Below are 21,039 nucleotides of genomic sequence, written 5' to 3' on the forward strand. Positions count from 1 at the left end.
AGAACACCGGTGTCTGTTACATTTAGATGACGAAAAGTGTATTTTTTTATATTTTCTGTCTGTTTAGTTCTGATTAAAAAATCTTGCAACTTTTATGAAAAGTAGCAAATTTTATCACAATTCATAACTTTTCCTAAAACAAATAAAAATGGTGAACATTATACACGTAAAGGTCCACATTATACATGAAAAGGTCCACTTAGCTAATCTTTGTTAATCATGGATATAGATAAATATCGAAATCTACTTTACATACAACATGACAAGTATACTGTACCCAACTTTGTCTGCACAGTATAGCCCAGACACTGTTTACATTGAAACTGTGCTTCTAGCGAGTTGACGTTTAAAATTAGTTATACATTTACCTGTTGATAGTGTGCTGTTATTTTCTTCACAATTATAGCTGTATGAAATAATAGACGGAGGGGAGCAGAGGTAGATTTTGCCGTTGTCTTTATGGTGGTTATTTTATGGACATATTTTACTTCTTTCAAAAATATATTCACTTTTCTTTATTAACAAACTCTGGAAATTAACAATGAATCGCACATTTTTAAATTCGTCTATGAATTGCCTACAAACGATGACATTAAAGTATCACGCTGAGTTTGTTAGAAATGTGGAGCGAAAATAAGGTCAGTTGCTCATGTATATTATCCCAGACATGACTTTGTTTCAATTGTCAGTAGTGCGTTGTTTAAGAAGTGCCTTCGCTTCTAACATACGTGCATTTCAACTAATAGTTTCAAGTATGGCATTGTTGTTTGGGTGTGTAGGTGGGATTGGGAATGGTGAAAAATGGATGGTTATTATTTTCTCCGCCAAAGATATGGTCTCTCTCTCTCTCTCTCTCTCTCTCTCTCTCTCTCTCTCTCTCTATATATATATATATATATATATATATATATATATATATATATATATATATATATATATATATATATATATACTGCAAGCGAACACTTCGGCTTTATACAACACCTCACAGTCAAAATTGATGACTGATAACATCCAAGCTAGAATAGGAATAATATATTCATCCCTTTTTGGCGCCCTTCCTCTTGCTAAGGCAGTAATAATTATATGCTAGTTTGCCTTGCAATAACACATCAATTTATATTTATAATTATACTGTCAATACACCCAGGGTGTAGTTTCTTTGTCCGCTATAGTTTGCTCTTCTCAATGCAGATCTTTTGAGCTGTGTTTTGCACTCCAAATACATATACCTATAGGTATATGAATGCCTTGAAAAGACTGGCTCAAACGTGATGTGATTATTTTCACTCATTGAAGGTACAAATCTGTAAACATGCCAATGTGATAATATAATATAATATTTATTGCTTTGATCGCAATTTAAAATATATTGTAAATTGTTTGAAAAATATCTGATAGAAGCAAAATATCGGCCAAGATAATGTTATTAAACGGACATGAAAATGTGATCATACACATTCAAATATTGACCTATGACCCCTGCCTAGAAGAATGCATTTATATTAGTTGTATATATCAAATTTCATCCATTTATCTCTAACGAAAGTGTGACAGACGGATAGATACGCCAAGTGGCTATGCCGACTATGGTGTAAAAATCGGCCTTTAAATAACTTACAGACTAAATACTTACAAGCATACTATCAATGGTTTAATGCCATCATTTGTTGTTTGTTTACAAAGTACCCGCAAGGAGGGACAAAATAAACTACAAATGGTATTTCAAAATATACGCTATCTGCACCAGTAATTTTTAATATTGTCGATGCAAAAATTAAATATAGTAACAATAAAAGTACTTGCAGTGGCTTGACTCGAACATCGAAAAGTGCAAGGATGCATATCCTTTTTTTAACCGACCTGAATCTTGGACATAATGTAAACTTTCCTTGAAATTTCAATTGCCGCGGAATTATCCAATTTATCTATCACCAATAATAGTTTATGTTCTTTCGAGTGCCCGAGATATTCATATCTCTCCTCTGTCTCCGTGGGTTCAAGACTTGGCTCGAACAATGTGGGTATGTGAGAAAGTTTGCAAGTTGCTTCCCGTAGATCGGTGATTATTCCCGGATCTTCCTACCCGGGTTAATCCACCATAAAATATACCGGGCGCCACACACAGCCTATCATGTAGTAAATTATTTTTTATTTTTTGTAATTCATTATGAATGCAAGTGTTTTCATATTTTGTTTTGCACATAATATACTATTTGTTAAAATTAATTTTACTTCTTACTGCTCCGACAGCGGTACAATCAATATATGTGACTTTGTATTAGTCTTTCGACATAAAATATCCTGTCCCGTCAATGTAATAATGTAACATGCATTGCCTTGATAATTTGGTTTATATGAAACAAGTGAGGAAAACTTGCATGAATACTTTTCCTGTTTTCATTTTAAAGATACAAGCTATTTAAGTTTGACATCCAGCCTTAATTCTCGGATAATGAGCAAGTGTTTGATAATAACTCTTGATGCTAAGAACATTTTCTAACACGTATATGCTAGGACCCATCACAGATGAACGACCAATGAAAATTCGCAAAATAGGAAGGTAGGTCACGATTGGTGCTTACCTGTGAGAGTGAAATAATATGGTAACCACTGCACCGCCCCTCTTCACTAGCATATCTCCTCTTTTACAGTGGTTGAATTGAACTACACCGATATTGACTACTTACCTTCCTTTACGGGAGGAGGTAAACGTTATAAGAGACTTGCACATTATCTCATAATGTACAAGGTATAACAATTAACACTAAAGAATTGATGCAACATGGACAGTATTGCAATTTATACACAATGTACGAAACATCTCTCCCTGTTATCTTCTTTCAAACAGTTGATGTCACTATATTGACTATTTTATTTACTAAGGCCGTCGATATTGATAGATACTCCTAAACACAAATTATGGACAGATAGCCTGCTGTCTAGGTTCTTCGTCTAAGTTAGCAAATAGGAAACAATGTTTCATCTTGGGCCAGACTTTCAGTGCTTTATATCATCAATAAGCAGAGAGAGATATATAGAGAGTGAGATAGATAACTATTGTTACAAACCCAGATCTTTACTTCTTCCTCTCATCCTTAAAATAAATCTAATCCCTTCCAAAAATCCGCTGTAACAGTCATGCCTTCTAATACACCTGTTAATAATTGATGCATGGGTTCCGACATGACAAATTAGGTACATTATTATACATTTCTAACCAACTACTGCCACTGAATGAGATAAGTTCCACGAGCGACTATATAAAAATTCCGGCGCATAATGCTTACAGTGTCCATTAGTTAGACAAAATGATACATGATTAGGAGTTTGTTAATATACATGCTTTATTGTGATCCCAAATTATACTAGAGAAGATTATATATAACCCATTAGCAAGGTCTTCCAGTAGATGACGCAGAAAAGAGCAATATTTATGTTTGCAACAGCAACAGGCAAACGACCCTAAGGAAGGCTGTAACATACAGGCATACATGAAAACAAAAAATATTCTACTAGAGTCCCCATACCTATTTCACACCCATCTGCAAGTTCATAGCTCATACTTATTTATTACAAATAATAATGGTTGGCAAGCTCAGCAAATTGTCTTTCTTTGAAGACTCTAACCTTTTCTGGGTATGATTTTAAGCAAAGTTATCCACTTTACTTTAAATAAATTCTTATCCCGGACGAACTCCCAATATATGTTACGACTAAATGGTCTTACACTAAAGTAACAGAAAGAAGTAAAATCAACAAATTTTTTAATAATTAAGACATTTTAATTCTCTAAGTTATAAAATGAAAATATAAGAGGAAATTACAGTATTATGAATTAAATCTAAAATAATCCTAAATGATCAAACATACATCCTAAAGAAAAAAGTGGTCCTAATGAATTCCAGTGTCCAAAATACCTTTGAATGAATTTACAGCAATCTCAAAATGTTGCTTTAATCCAGACAGTCATATGAGCATTTTGTAACCCCATCGAATAGGCCAATCAAAACATTCCTCTCTGATTAATTATAAACGCAATATTAAATACATCTGCAGATTGATATTAAAACAGAAACAATAATAGGAAACATGAACTAAAAATTAATTAATTATTCACTTCAGCCAGATTATATATACCCTACAGTCTACAAAGAAAGGTAATAATCTAGAAACCAAATCACACGAAGAAATCAAGTTAATTTATACGTTAGTAAAGGAAAACAATGATATAAGATTCGAGGAATTTACGGAGAAGATGCTACATGACCTATTAGTAAATTATATCATTCTCAAAGCATGAGAATTCTTAAACATCAGATTTGTTAATTTTGTAATTGTGGCTAAGACATTATTAAACATTTATTTTAATCCTGTATGTTATATTAAGTCTTTATCGAACATTGTGAAAATGGATTTTAAAAAAAATATGAATATAAATATAGAAATAATATGGTGTAATATAAAGTTGGTAACTTTGTGTAAAACAAAACTATTTATTGATTTCACAGAATATCATATATGCGTTTGAAAGACAATAATACAATAAAAATGCAATACAGTAATATGTCATTATTTTTCATGCCATCAAAATCAGGTGCACATTATAGGTCTTAATATTGTTACCTTGACAGTTATGTAGATATAATTTGTCCTTTCAAACTGACTCCATGTTCCAGTTTACATATCGATTTGCATGACAAATATGCTCTAAATCATTCGATTAGGCTGTACTTTTAACAAATACAAGAGTTATAAATTACTAAACACAGAGTTGAAGAAATTTGCTTCCGCCTGCATCATGTTTCTATAGAGTGTGAGCGCCAGCTTCTTGTCTATTAGGCTGGACTTATCATCTATAACTTTATCCAATGCCTTGTAACTGACGGAACTGGAATTGAGGTTCTCTTTAACCCAACTTTCATAGACACCAAAGTTGTGCTGAAATAATAATAATAATAATAATAATAATAATAATAATAATAATGGTAGTGATAAGAATACTAATATCTTAGTTACAGGAAAATAAATGTACAATATATATATATATATATATATATATATATATATATATATATATATATATATATATATATATATATATATATATATATATATATATATATACATATATATATATATAAACACGCGCACATATACAAGCTCCTACGTTTTCTGGTAACTCGATATCCTTAATATTCTGCGTCCATTTCGACATACAAGTCACAAGTTGCGTTTGGGAGTTATGTTTTGCTAAATATCCATGCATTTTGATGTAACCAATGTAAAAACTTGGCATAGTTAACAATTCGTTGAATCGTGTCATATATACAATACGAACTGAAAAAGTGCAATGTTACTAGGAAATTTCGATGTGAGTAACCGCACGAATCGGGAAAAAAACAAGGAACTTTATTTTGCTGATTTTATTATGCATAATGCACAAGATAGAGAGACTAAAGGAAGAATAGTATATATGAAGATTTTCCCATATTCCATACAAATATTTAATATGCTCAGTATCTATTAGAAATGAATATTCAGCTCCAGTTTCTTTTTCGATATAGGAAAATTGACAGCAGTTATTCAGTCAACATGAAAATCTCAAGAAGTTTGACATGTCGTTTGGCTGGCTTCTTCAATTTCTATGATCAAAGTTCCGATGAGTTGGACAAGCTATCCATCTAAGTTGCAACATGGACACTACTCAAATAAGCATTATATCTCTTCCTATTGCCATTTATAGTGTCACTTCTATAAACAGATCGAAAATAAATATCAAAGTGTCATCCACGAGTTATTTCCTCTAATTTTGAAATCAACTCGATCAAGATGGCATCCAAACCTTTGGGACTGGATGCACGCTAATTTTCTTTTAATACTGAACCATCGATACTGCCTACGACAACTAATTTTGCCAAAATATCTGTCTCATGATGTAAGAATATAGTGCTTTTCGTAACTTTGACCCGCAACATGGGGCTAGAAATGCTAATACTCTACCGTAATCAGTGATGTTAAACAAATACTTACCTGTTGGTCCGATATTTCCTTTCCAAGCCAGGGCCAAAGTTTTGCACAGGGTATCAAGGTAACAACGAAGTACAGTGGGCTCATATTCACGGCAACATTCTTTAGCTGGCCAAGGTAATCAGCACATGCATTATTCAGGGCTATTCCGCTAGGATCTCCTATATGCCAGACTTCGAACAGGCCTCTATAATATCTAGAAACCACAATCATATTTGAAATTTGTATTTGAAGAATGGACTCTCCCTCTCCCCCACCCCCACCCTCTCTCTCTCTCTCTCTCTCTCTCTCTCTCTCATATACACATATATATTATTAACTCCTTTTATCACTATTCCTCGTTCTGGGATACAATATGTCCAATAACTTTCTTAATAATGTATCCAGGTTGTGGTTTGCCGATTTGAAAGTTCAGGATGGTGCAATAAACATTGCGTTTGTATGTTTCTTATGAGTGTAAGTGTGTATTTTTTGCATGGGACAATGATACGTCATCTTTAGTCTTCTAAATACAATGGTTTTCACAGTAGTTTCCGTAAAGCTTGAAATCTTGGGACTTTGTTAACACAAGAAATATGGGTACATATATATATATATATATATATATATATATATATATATATATATATATATATATATATATATATATATATATATATATATATATATATATTAAATTCGGTGAGTCACCAAAATTTTTGATTTTGATGACAAGGTTAGCCGGCAGATATTTAGTGTCGTCTTCATCAGTTGGTATTTATCAGGCAAAGAAATGTGTGCGTATCGTTCCCAGTCATTCATTTTAATAGGAAAAAAACTAACTCGGTCTCCTTGTGAGGTTGTCTTTACTAATAGCTGTTCTCATCACACTCTATGTTTCTCTAATTGGCATTAACTATCATTTAAATGTTTTGAGTGTTTCGTGAATCTACCTTACCTCTCCAATGATGCCGATCTTTTCTCCAGGATCTTTCGAAGTTCTGAATCCGTTGTTTTATTCACCGCTATGTCGATGAATTGCTTGACGTAGTAGCAATAAATACAATCCTGAACCACGTAACCGCCTAAAGAGAGAAGACATGGAATGCATTCAGTGAAATTATTGATTGATAGGCTTAGTTAGTATTAACTTATATTCGAAAAATATGAAAAGTGTCTAGGAAAGAATCTAATTTTTGTACGTTTGATCCACACGGAAGGAAATGCTAAGATGCAAAGTTCCCTATTCGTTTGCGACCGTGGTTGTCCCTCAGTTCTGCAGTTTTAAATACCGTATAGAAAACCAAGCGTTAATCATCCTAATGTAGTCATATCAGCTGGGGAATAATTCTGTACCAAAGATACACTTTGTACACATGAAGACACAGTACACAATAAATGGTAACATAATGCACCATGAGGCGTGTGTATATTTTCTCTTACAAACAAACATTATATATTCTTACTATCCTATGGTCAAACACTAAGTGACAGAAATTGGGGGCTCGTTCGGAATTCGAATATCAGAATTATTTCAGCTATATTCAAACTGATTTTGAAAATTTAAATTCATTTTTTTTTTGGGGGGGGGAGATATCATTGTACCTTGTGTTTCGATTTTACTTAATACAACCAGCAAGCTTTCATATTATTGTCTAGGTTGTAGAGTTTTGTTTCCAATCCAACACAGAAAGGGTTGGATTATTTAAAGAAGGATGAGTTGTTTTTCGGATGTAAAACAGCCTTTGTAAGCAAGAGAAATAAGAAATATTTTGATCTCGTATTTGATGTGGAAAAAAAAAACATTTTTGATGCAAGTGCTTGAGGATCAATTACGTCTCTACCTAGCTCTGAAATGAAATTAAAATAACTAAAACACAAACTCCAGACAGAAACTGATTTAATAAATATTTAGCTTCAAAAAGAAATGAAGGAAATCCTAAACCAGAAAGAGGAAAGGGAGAGACAAATTTAGAAACAGGAAAGAGAAAAAGACACTTAAAATGTAAAATTCAGAAAGAAGAAAGAAAAAGGGAAAGTTAAATGTATAAAAAAGAAAGAAAATTTCAACTTATAAAGAAGGAAAGAGAGAGAGGGAAAAGCGGTAAATGCAAAAAGAAGGTAGAGGAAAGATAAAGATAAATGTTTTCCGCATTATGAAAAAATAGCTGAAAATTTGAAATGGCCAAGAGAGCACTGGACGTTTTCTTATAGCTTGTACTAATTTGTAAAGCTTGTGAAGCTTATATTTCACTGTCAGTAGAAGCAAGTGCTGATTATGATTTGGTCATGGGATGTATCTTGAAGGGTTATGAGTTGGTACCTGATGAATATCGACAGAGCTGTCAGAATCGCAAAAGGAAATATCACACCCTGCTCTAGCTGACGACTATTCCGTGACCCATACATTTTCACTGCCAATATGTTTTTCTCCCAGCGGGTTCTAAGTAAGAAACCACCTCCGTCTCATACGAATACGTGTTATCCTTAACTCTTCTACGTGTACTTATTGCAAGAAAATCGGATACTTCATTTCTGGTTGCTATAAGTTAAAATAATAAGCAACAGAAGAATGACAGAGCTGTTCCAGATGTTCTTGTTTCTCAAAGGTTAATGTCTTTGTCAACAATACAGTTTTGCGGTCAAATTCCTATCTGATTATATTATGGAGGATTGTGAACCATTCATGTCCAAAGGTATTATATCACTTATGAGTAATTCTGCCAATGCTATCCTTATTAAAATATTAAGGGACACAGGAGCTTATGAAAGTCTTTTATTATCAGATACTTTGTTTATGTCTGAGAAGTCTCCTTCTTCTTCTGAAAGTGTTCTTGTCCAAAGAGTAGAGTGCAGCTTTATTCAAATTCCACTTCATAATGTTAATTTATCACCAGTTCAGGACCAGTGAATTAGTTGCCTATTGTGGGTGTACATTTATTGCTAGACAATGACTTAGCTGGAGAAAAGATTGTGGTTAATCCAATTGTGGCTGAGAAGACTTGTTTCGGTCAAAAGGTTGATAGTATTGAAAATGATGTCTCTGATTTAAATCCTGCTTGTGTAGTTACGGGAGCTATGGCAAAGAACACTCTTGAAAATGAAGCTGATCAGGAAATTATTCCTTGAGCTTAAACATCTATTGGTCGGCTTTTGACGAGATCACGTTTGTAATTTGTATTGATCAGTCAAACGGTATTGATGATTGTGATCCTCTTTATGCTACTCATTCTCCCATTTATAAAGAGGGTAACAAGATACAATCACTCATTGTCGAACAGGAATACGTTCGTGAGATCTAATTTTTGTTTAAGAGGAATATTAACAAAACTGAAGCAGCAGATGTACCAACTTGCTATTTTATACAAAATGGGGTCCTTATGAGAAAATGGAGACCACCTGAGATACCCGCTAATGGCGAGTGGTCAGTGAGCTATCAAATGTTATTCCTAAGTAGAACATACAGGAAATTCCTAGTTTAGCCCATGAAACTTATTTAGCTGGTCATTTATGTGTCAATAAGACTCACCACAAGATCTTACATCATGTTTTACTGGCTAAAATTAAAAGTGACGTTTCTAAATACTATAGATCATGTTACATATTGGACGTATTGTCTGTGGAAGTTTCAGAGGTTAGTAGTCTTCGTTATATCTCTGATTGGGAACTAGAAGGAATAATCTTCTATCTGCTGACACAAAAATGAATTTAATTTTTCAGGTAGTATGGTTCAAAATACAGCTAAGAAAAGAAAGTAAGTGACTTAAATTATATCATCAGCACTCCCAGAAGGCGGAAACAGAAACAGCTTTGCCATCTAAATGTATTCATGCAGTATTTTGATAATGATAACCATGTTAATCATTCATTCAATTTAGTTATAACAAACAAACTTTAGTGATTTGGTTTAACCAGTCTTCGAAATCCGGACGTATTAGAGAATCTGGACCAGACAATTTCAAATCTACAATCACAAGAAAAGAATGAATTAAAGCAGCTGATATGTCCCAATCCGAACAAAATTTATAATGATCTTGAATTATTGATTATATGTCGGTAAAATCTGACATTTACAAAATGAATCCTCTATATCAGGAACGTTTGAAAAAGGAAATTAAATATTTTTGGAGAAATATTTATATTGAACCAAACAAAAGGAACTGGAGCTCACCGTGTTTTCTAGTACCGAGACCAGATAATACCTTCCGCATATGCACTGACTACCGAAAAGTGAACAGTGTTATCAAAATGGATTCATTTCCAATATCAATAGTTGATGACTGTACTGACAAAATCGAAAAATTAAAATATGTTCGACCTGTTAAAATGATCCTAGCAAATTCCACTTACGGATAGAGCAAAGTACATTTCGGCCTTGGCAACTAATCGTGGATTCTACATACATAAAGTACTGCCATTTGGTATGAAACATTATCCCTTAACATTCCAAAGCTTAAGGAACATGGTAACATCTGGCATAGATAGCTGTGCTGCCTATTGATGACGTCTTTATGTACAGCGACACATTGTACAATCACCTGGAAACTATCAGGAAATTCTTCCCTCGACTGAGTAAGGCAAATTTGTCAATTAATTTAAGTAAAAGTGAGTTTTATGGAGCAGGTGTTACATTTTAAAGACTTATTGTTGAACATGGTAAATTTAAAACTGTGGAAGCTGAATGCCCTGTGCCTATCAGTGACAAGCATCTGATGTGATTTTTGGGCATGGCTGAATATTATAGGAAATGCTGCTCCAATATTTCCATAATTGCTGAGCCCCTAACAAATTTGTTGAGCAAGGAAACAAGGTTTCATTTCTGTGACAAATGGCCGCTGAGGTTCGATAAATTAACGGCCATACACCATTTCGTTCAGCTCCCGATCTCAATAAATTATTTAAGAGGTATGTTGATTCAAGCGATGCAGGGGTTCGTGGTGTATTCATTCAAAAAAAAATGGTATCGATCATTCAGTGCCCTATTCCTCTAAAAAAAATTTAAAATCACCCAGGAAAATATTTCACTAGTTCTGCTCCTTCTCCAATTATTATATTCAGTGATCACAATCTCATTACTTCCATCAACAAAATTAAAAGTAAAATCAGACATTGTTGAGATAGAGTTTGATGTTGCTAGAAATCAATTTCGGCATTAGAACATCAAAGGGATAGACAATCGGATCGTAGATGCACGTTCACTTGTATATAAGTTCTGTATTGCTTTAATTTGTATATATTTTTGTATATAAGTTTGTATTATTAGAAGACATCTTCCTGTGTATTTTATTCTTATTGTCATATCTTTGCTTGGTTGATACAGAACAATAAAGCTTTACTGCATAAACTATCTTTTTCTTTATGAGAGGTGTTATGATGTTATGTATTTTTGCATTATTTGTAACATTTTGGTCATGACTGCAAAAATAAAATTGTGTTATTTTTGTTTGTGACAATAAATTGTAGTGATTGTCCATAGCTAATTTTGTTCACCGATATATATTCTATTGTAAGATATTACAATGGCTGTACATTAACATGATATATCAATATATGTTGTCAAGGTTCTAATAATTAAACCTGTTCGAGGCAATTTCTCATTATGTGGTGGGGTCGGCGGTTTCTTATAAGAATTAAGTAATTTCCCATTGAATGGGCTGGTCAAATGAATATTTATTGTGAAATATTAGATTGAGTAGTGATATATGTCATGTGGGGTATTTTGTGATAAATAATCGCAATAAGTGTATAAAGGAAGAAAGCTGAGCAATTAAATTCATTTGTATTTTGCATTTATTCCTATATGGGATTATTGCTACATCCATTAAAATCAGTCTGCAGATGCCTTTCATGTTGTGGTTATATAATTTGCGAGGAGACATTTGTTAGGATTATCCATTTCAATACAAAGTACTAATTGGAGTAAAACATTATTCTTGGACTACTGTGAATTACTCAAAAGAGTTCTGGAAAATGTCATTGTGATAAATATATTCGAAGATCATAATTCATTCGGAATATCCGACTGTTTTGGACTTGAATATTATTATTTAGGAATATTTTATTTTCAATTCATAATATTGTACGTATTTTATACTATAACTTTAATAAATAATAATTTCCTAAGTTTTCAAACATTTTTTTTCGCTTCTTTCTTTTACTTAGTTTATTATAATAGAGCCATAACTATATACTATTTGATTGAAAATCGAACATCATTACCTCACTATTTATCCTCAAGACTCAGATTTATGCAAGTTGGCAAAATAAACATGTGAGAAAACAGCCATATTGCTACCTTAAATACAGTCATATATATTTAAACATTGAACAGTCTGGTTTTAGTCGATACAACACAAAATGTGAGAAAACAGCCATATTGCTGCCTTAAATACTGGAACATATATTTAAATATTGAAAGGTCTGGCTTTATTCGATACAACACAAAATGTGAGAAAACAGCCATATTGCTGCCTTAAATACTGGAACATATATTTAAACATTGAAGGGTCTGGCTTAAATCGATACAAAACAAACATGTGAGAAAATAGCCCCATTGTTACCTTAAATACAGTCACATATATTTAAACATTGAAGGGTCTGGCTTAAATCGATACAAAACAAACATGTGAGAAAACAGCCCCATTGCTACCTTAAATACAGTCACATATATTTAAACATTGAACAGTCTGGTTTTAGTCGATAGTAAACAAAATGTGAGAAAACAGCCATATTGCTACCTTAAATACAGTCACATATATTTAAACATTGAAGGGTCTGGCTTTAGTCGATACTAAACAAACATGTGAGGAAACAGCGCTATTGTTACCTTAAATACTGTCACTATATTTAAACATTTAAGGTTCTGGCTTTGGTCGATACTAAACAAACATGTGAGAAAACAGCCCCATTGCTAACTTAAATACAGCCACATATATTTAAACATTGAAGGGTCTGGCTTTAGTCAGTACAAAACAAACATGTGAGAAAATAGCCCCATTGTTACCTTAAATACAGTCACATATATTTAAACATTAAATGGTCTGGCTTTAGTCGGAACAAAATAAAATGTGAGAAAACAGCCATATTGCTACCTTAAATACTGTCACTTATATTTAAACATTGAATGGTCTGACTTTAGTTGATACAAAGCAAACGTGTAAGGAAACAGCCCCATTGCTGCCTTAAATACAGTCAAATATTTTTAAACATTGAAGGGTCTGGTTTTAGTGGATACAAAACAAGATGTGAGAAAACAGCCCCATTGCTGCATTAAATACAGTCACATATATTTAAATAATGAAGGGTCAGGCTTTAGTCGATAGTAGTGAATGGGGTCACCCTAGGGACAATGGGAATTACCATTAAAAACACCCCTGGGTCACTCTGGGGACAATGGAAATTTAACATGGAGAAAAATCGTGGGTCACTCTAGGGACAATGGGAATTGCCATTACAGGGGAATAGAGTTTGGGTCTGTCTAGGGACAAGGGGAATTGAACATGGGGAATAGAGTTTGGGTCTGTCTAGGGACAAGGGGAATTGAACATGGGAATAGAGTTTGGGTCTGTCTAGGGACAAGGGGAATTGAATATGGGATTTTTTTTTTTTTTAAATTTTTAAAATAATGTTTTTTTTTAAAAAAAAGGGTAGGCAATTGAAAGTCATTCTCTTTTCGAGAAATATGGGTGGCCCTGAAAAGGGCCTTTGGGTTTATGTTAATGTATCCATTAACATAAAGGGCATCTGCGGCATCTTCTTGTCCTCAAGCTGCGTCTTACTCAAGGGCCATAAATCAGTGTCCTCTTGAGGCAACCTTGTCTTTCTACATACACTCTTCCTATCCACAGACTGGTGTCTGACTTGTCGACAACGATCCACTTGGACCGGACATACATGAGCATGTCCGTCCTAAACATCATGGAAGACACAAGGATGGATGATTCGACTGTGGTCCACATCTTGAAGCGACGAGAACAGGTGAATCAATGCAGTGAACTGCGCTTATTTATAGGTAGAGGAAGGATTGAAAAGGATTGAGTTCATTCACCAATCCGAACACGCGTTACAAAATTCAGTCAGCCCGCATCCAATCCGAAGAGAGCAGACTGTGACGTGACGTGGTCTATATAGATTCGCTAGCGCTTGTGTGCAGTCAATCTATGCGACAGTGATTCAACATGATGGAAACTCAGAAAACGATCCATTGGAGTGCACCAGCAGGGGAGACTGCCCAAGGGAACCCGGACTTACTTTCAGAAGAGGTACATTGGGATTTTGTGGATTTTCTTACCTCGCAAGAATTTGTTCCGGAACCTTCGTTACCTTCTTCATTACCGCAAGTGGAGAATTTTAGACAGAGACTGAAAGAAGAATTGGAGAAATTTATACAACGACAAAAGGAAGCGGAACAAGCTTTTCTCCTACAGCAGCAGCAAGAAGAAGAGGTAAGAAAAAAAAACAGCAACAACAGCAAGAAGAAGTAGCAGCAAAGAAACAAGAGGGTGAAAATCAAACGGTCACGGTACTGTTGGACATTTTAGCGGAGTTAAGAAGTCTGAAACAAATGTATCAGACTTCTTTATTACGACCGAAGAGAATACGACCTTCCCGAGCTAAACACGTCAACCCTGTGACTAAGCCTACCGTACCACCCTTAGTGATTTCAACCCAATCATCAACATTACGCAGTCCAGAAGTAGGCCTTGGCCGTGGCAAAGGCTTAAGGCAGTTAAAGTTGATTGCTTAAACTCACCCCTACACCAAAAAAGGCCCTTTTCAGGGCCACCCACATTTCTCGAAAAGAGATAGCCCTTTCAATTTGTCAATAACTCAAAAACAACCCATTTTACCCCCCTTTAGTACGTGTCTTTTTATGAGTGCGTGAGTGTACGTTCTTATTTTAAAATCATAACTCAAAGACACTTACCTTATATCATTAATTTATTCTTTTATCCATTGTTACAATCCAATTCACAATTCACAACACAACACTTTAATTAAAAGTTCATTGACTTCTTCTTTCTCCTTGTTTAGTCTCTCTGTTTTTTGAATTTCTTCACCGTCTTTTCCTCTTCTTTCTCCTCATTTTCTTCCCTTCTTCTTTTCTTCTCCTGTTTCTTTGCCTCTTGTAAATAGAATTGTCTTCTTTCTTCCTCTTCTTCCTCTGAAGAATCCCTCTCTTCCTCTGAAGAATCCCTCTCTTTTTCTGAAGAATTCCTCTTTTCTTTTGACTCCTCTTGTTTCTTTTTTGGGCAATCTGGAGACCAATGTCCTTTTTCTTGACAATAATAACAGGTATCTTTACTTTTGTCTTTTTTAGCCCTTTTTTTTTCTTTTTTGACAGTCTGGACACTCTGAAGACCAATGCCCTTTCTTCTGACAGATATAGCAAGTATCTTGACTTTATCTCGAAAGGAAGGAGAGTAGTCCGTCGGCTGGTCTGAAGAGAATTTTCTAATGACCCCTCTCAAAGCTCTGACGAAACGTTCGATTTGGTTAGTCTCTTCCATCGTTGTGCTCGGCTTGAGAGTGAAATGAATAGTGAAAGAACAAGACACACACCCTTTTATATACGCTGGTTTGCCATGACTATAAATTAGTCTATGGTGTTTACACATGAGTCATTTGACGTTTTGCACTCAAGATGAAACGATCCTATTCATTCGAGAAGAAAGAAGAAGAAAGTAAGAGGCAGAAACGTGATCTATCGCCTCGTACCAGAGCTGAAGTCTTGGCACAAATTCATGCCAGTGATTTTGAAGAGGACATGAGTGAACCAGAATCCGAACCCTCTAAACCAAGTTCACCACCCTTAGTCAACCCTGAAAAATACTATTCCATTCGAGAGACGGAAAAGCGCTCCTCTAGAAAATTTAGAACCACGGCTTACACCTACACGGTGAAGTTTAAAGATTTCAAGGCTGAAGTACCGTTAGAGAAAGCAGAAGTGTTCATCACTGGGGTGTGGGATTCTTTGCTCAACGCACTCAAGCGACAATGTCAACCCAAAGAAGACGATCACTTGAGACTTTCCATACAACACGACGGTTTGAAATCCCCTGTTTGGATCGAGTTTAGCACCCCTGCAGAATTGACTGCTTCCAAAGTCATGGACAAGATTCAACACGTACAACAATCTAATGATCAGTTTGACATCACCGATGGTAAAGCCACACTGGACATGACCCACGTCTCTCCTCCTCAAGGGACTGGACGCAAAAAGATGTTATTGGTGGACGACCTTCGCAACACCAAAACAAGTCTCGTCCGAATTAACAACCCTCAAGACCAGATGTGTTTAGCCCGTGCCATCGTGGTGGGACGAACCTATGCCAACAAGAACGACACGGTAGAATGGAAAAGAACCTGGGAGAACATTCGAAAATCGAACCGAGCCAAACAACGAAACGAAGCAGAACTCCTGTTACAACAAGCCGGACTGTCCAAAGACATACCCTGTGGCATTCCTGAGATGCAAAAATTGCAAGATGACCTAGCTCCACGATACACCTTGAAAGTACACCCTCAAGAAATGCGTGGGTCTCTGTTGTTTCGAGGCCAAGATTTTAAGGACGGAAAATACATTCATGTCTATTATCACAATGAACATTTCGATACCATTACCAGTATCACTGCATTCCTGGGATATGTTTATTATTGTGAGAAATGTGATTATGGTTTTAATAATCGAGCGCAACACAAGCATTTTGGATTGAAATGCTCAGGATGTTTGGCCTCTCCACCCTGTCTGAGCGAAGAACCAGTGCCTTGTTCAACTTGTCTGCGCACGTTTGTCAGCCCTACCTGTTACCAACAACATCTGAAGACGCAAGGTTCACAGAAGAAATGTGCTTGTCAACTCCTGAGATTGTGCCCTACGTGTGGACAAGGCATACGTACCAATAGTACCAAGGCACACGTATGTCGAGGAAAGAAAAAATGTTACATTTGTCACCACATCGTGGACTTGGAACACGAATGTTACGTGCAAAAATACCAACCCCCACCAGAGAAAGAGGACGGTCACAAGAAGAAAGGCAATTTCATCTTTTTTGATTTCGAATGCATGCAAGAGACCGGCATTCACATTCCTAATTTCTGCGTGGCTCATCGAGCGTGCGAGAAGTGCATTCAAGAACCTATTTTCAGTCATTGCCCTCACTGCAGCAAGATTCCCGGAGGGCGTGAAAAAATCTTTCGGGGACCGAACACGTTAACCGATTTTGCCCAATGGGTCTTAGATCCCATCGACAAGACGTGGAGCCAAGAGGACATCGAACGTTACGGAGATTGTCATCGTCATGCCACGGTGATGGCTCACAATTTCTCCGGATACGATGGACAGTTTCTTTTGAGATACTATACGGAACAAGGCACCGAGCGTCCTAAAGTGACTTTAAACGGAGCCAAAATCATTTTCATGCAAGTGGGACAAGTACAGTTTAAAGATTCGATGAGCTACTTGGCCATGCCTTTGAGTCGAATGCCTAAAACGTTTGGAATGACAGAAATGGCTAAAGGGTACTTTCCACACTTTTTCAATACGGAAGCCAATCAACACGCCGTTCTACCCCATTTACCTGAGGCTCACTATTAGGTATCACGGTACCAATTGTTTTTCCATATACCTCAATGCTAATGTTTTGTGAAATAAATATACTTTCTGTCCTACTTGGGCATGCATGTCACACGCTGTCATATAGAACAATGCTAGATTGTCAATTTGACAATGACATAACCAGGTACTCCATTGCATTTAAGAGAGATAACTCTACTGGAACTAGACAGGGGTAAGAGTTATCTAGTCACAACAAGCACATTTTCAGGCATGTGTACCATATTTTAAAAAAATCATAAAAAATACAAAATATGATCTAGATAGAAATTAACACAAACTCACATGTTGCCAAGAGGCTCAACTTTTTTTTAAGCCAAACAGAAAGTACAAGTCTTACATAATGCACCAATCACAGCTAGTTTTGTTCTTTAATTCTGAATACAATGTTCCATACACCTTAAGCTCCGCCCACCTGGACTTGCGCAATTGGTACCGTTATACCTATAGCAAACCTTAATTTTTCCAATAATCTGTGAAATAGTTCGGGACTGTATAAGTAACAAATATACTTAGTCTCATTTGTGAAAAACAATTTGATGAGGTACTAACCTATGTCTTATATGAATGTGTATAGAAATGTCATTGAGCTGTTTGAACTATTGTTTTCATACTTTTGCTTCACCATCAAAATCATCTTTTGAAATAAAATGAATTCTTTCAACTATGAGTTGTATCTTATTCATATCAGCAATTATTGAACTTCACATAGGTGATATGGGATAAATCACATTATATCATATTATGTAATAACTAGGTCAAAGGTCAATGTACCAAACAGTATGCACCTGTCCTACTTCAAAATGTACAATTCACCTAAAAGAAAGGAATTTATATTTGTTTGGTAGGTGCAGAACTTAACATCAGAGACAGGTGGACATGACCCAATCTTATTATAAAGTATAAGCTTTGACCACTTTACACTATCTACAGATACAAGAGGTTACTAACCACCAGTCCTCACACAAAGGTCCACCTACCCATCCTCTTTGTAACACAAATAGTAAGCTTTCCTCCTTTGTAATGTGAATAAAATTGTTTCAATAAGCCAGTCAGTCACCAAATATAGTAAATCGCAGCTTCTAAGTGGTTATGTTTGGATTGGGAGGTGAAATTAGGGGAATAAAATACAGAAAAATGCCAAATATAAACACTAAGTATAGCACATCAAATGGAGTTAAAAACAGGAGGAAAGTGTTTATCTAAAAGGGAGAGGTAGCTTATGATAAAGGAATTAAAGGTGGCAAAATCAGCAATGCGAAAAATGAGAAGTGAAAGTTTGATGACCTTACCTTGGACAAATATATGGGGCAGGGCCCAACAGGTCCAAGGACAGCCCAAAGGCAACTGTGCTATAACATCCCTTACAGGACCCAAATTTCAAGTGAAGTTGTGTTCATTTCCATCTAATATAAAAGGGTGAATAATTTAGATAATATAGATACATATAAAGTATATTTCTTCTACATAAGAATTTAATAATAATTGGCATAAGATAGAGAGAAACTTATCTCAGAGCCAAGCAGAACATACCTTATCAGTTTTTAAACTTGTAAACTTTACTGTGAGAAATTATCAAATTGCTTCTACTTACATTTGCATCAAGATTGAGGGCTAATATAATACTTCACAAATCTTCTCTTTATTTTCATAATCAGTCACTGAAAATGTGAGATTTTATTTCCTTGAAATGTTATGACTGGTGTAAGGGAGATAACTGAATGATATACATAAGGTGTGGTAACCTTGAATACATTATCCATGTAATATAGATGAGTTCATCAACAACCTGTATTAACTTCATTGCAATTAAATTATCTCAAAATACATTACTGACAAAGTGAGAACCTAACATTTAGACTCCTATGTTTAGTGGAGACCTCAAGAGTCATGTAATTTTAATTTCTAAGATGACGCAGCTCTTTCATATCACATAGTTCATATTTTCTACAATGCCGGCATGTAGAGTGCAGCCTTCCATAACCATGCAGATATCATCTCATGCCAATTTGGATTCTTGCGATGGGATGCAAAGTTTCAAGAACAGTGTGGATTTGAATGGAATGAATACGCACTGTGTGACTAAAATGGTTATCATTCTGTAATGTTGGACCAAACATGGAAATTCCACAGGAGCAGCTTGACAGAAAGAAATAGGATTAATTGAAAGTCAATAGTAGATTATAATTGGGCTTTTACAAGTGCCAATGGGAAATGCTGACTTAAGGAAACTGTTCTTGTTTGTTGGTATTCACTGCTACTTCAACAAAAGGGAATGCAAGAGAACTGAACTAACTACATGAACAATTTCAAAGCAGGAGAGTGTAAAAAAAAAGGGACAATTAGAGCAGGACAATTCAAATCAAAATGGGAAGGAATACCAAATCCTTAATAAATTACCTAAAAATTACTCATGCCAGAACATCCCACATGGTACAAGTGATCTATCTACAAGTGTACTTAGAATGTTCTCTATCCTGGTTTATGGCATGCCTTACAAGAACAAGATAGTTGTTTTTGTACACATGATTTTTCATCTTTTGCAGGTACAATAGCCAATATTTGGCCAAAATCAACTATATTATGTTTACATAACTTATTTTGTTGCATGCATTCCAATCTAGGAGGTAACAGCACATACATAAAGGCATCAGGTAACACAAGTCTATATCTATCATAGCTATAGTTATCAAAAGTCCCCATCCAAAGCCATCTTGTGCTATTTTCTAAAGATTTCATACATTTTATTCTTAAAGAACTTTCAATATTTGACCAAAAGTGTTCAGCATACATTTGTTTTCCTACATCAAACTAGTATAGTTCATAAATGCCGCCCACATGTATGCGTTTCTATGGAAACACTGTGAGGCTATTCTTTCCTTTAGGTATCACGGTACCAATTGTTTTTCCATATACCTCAATGCTAATGTTTTGTGAAATAAATATACTTTCTGTCCTACTTGGGCATGCATGTCACACGCTGTCATATAGAACAATGCTAGATTGTCAATTTGACAATGACATAACCAGGTACTCCATTGCATTTAAGAGAGATAACTCTACTGGAACTAGACAGGGGTAAGAGTTATCTAGTCACAACAAGCACATTTTCAGGCATGTGTACCATATTTTAAAAAAATCATAAAAAATACAAAATATGATCTAGATAGAAATTAACACAAACTCACATGTTGCCAAGAGGCTCAACTTTTTTTTAAGCCAAACAGAAAGTACAAGTCTTACATAATGCACCAATCACAGCTAGTTTTGTTCTTTAATTCTGAATACAATGTTCCATACACCTTAAGCTCCGCCCACCTGGACTTGCGCAATTGGTACCGTTATACCATTACGACCCCGACAACATGCGTACCGAACAACGAGAAGCTTTCTACGCTTGGTACCAGGCTCACGCC

The 21,039-nt window shown here is 35.2% G+C and overlaps 1 protein-coding gene across 2 annotated transcripts in view; it reads right to left on the reverse strand.

The window, feature by feature from the left end:
- Nucleotides 1–3,763: 3,763 nt before the first annotated feature.
- Nucleotides 3,764–21,039, reverse strand: part of LOC149782670 (uncharacterized) — a 69,464-nt gene continuing 52,188 nt past the window's right edge. For both annotated transcript variants that reach the window (XM_089934162.1, XM_089934163.1), the window contains exons 3-5: nucleotides 6,968–7,094; nucleotides 6,034–6,226; nucleotides 3,764–4,941 (exon numbers count right to left, since the gene is read on the reverse strand). In XM_089934162.1, coding sequence (XP_089790288.1) covers nucleotides 4,753–4,941; nucleotides 6,034–6,226; nucleotides 6,968–7,094 — 509 coding nt within the window. In that variant the 3' untranslated portion in view covers nucleotides 3,764–4,752. The remainder of the gene's footprint in view (nucleotides 4,942–6,033; nucleotides 6,227–6,967; nucleotides 7,095–21,039) is intronic.

The sequence above is a fragment of the Sinohyriopsis cumingii genome, chromosome 15 (genome assembly GCF_028554795.1).
Source record: "Sinohyriopsis cumingii isolate HCF-2022 chromosome 15, ASM2855479v2, whole genome shotgun sequence".
Taxonomy (NCBI): Eukaryota; Metazoa; Mollusca; class Bivalvia; order Unionida; family Unionidae; genus Sinohyriopsis; species Sinohyriopsis cumingii.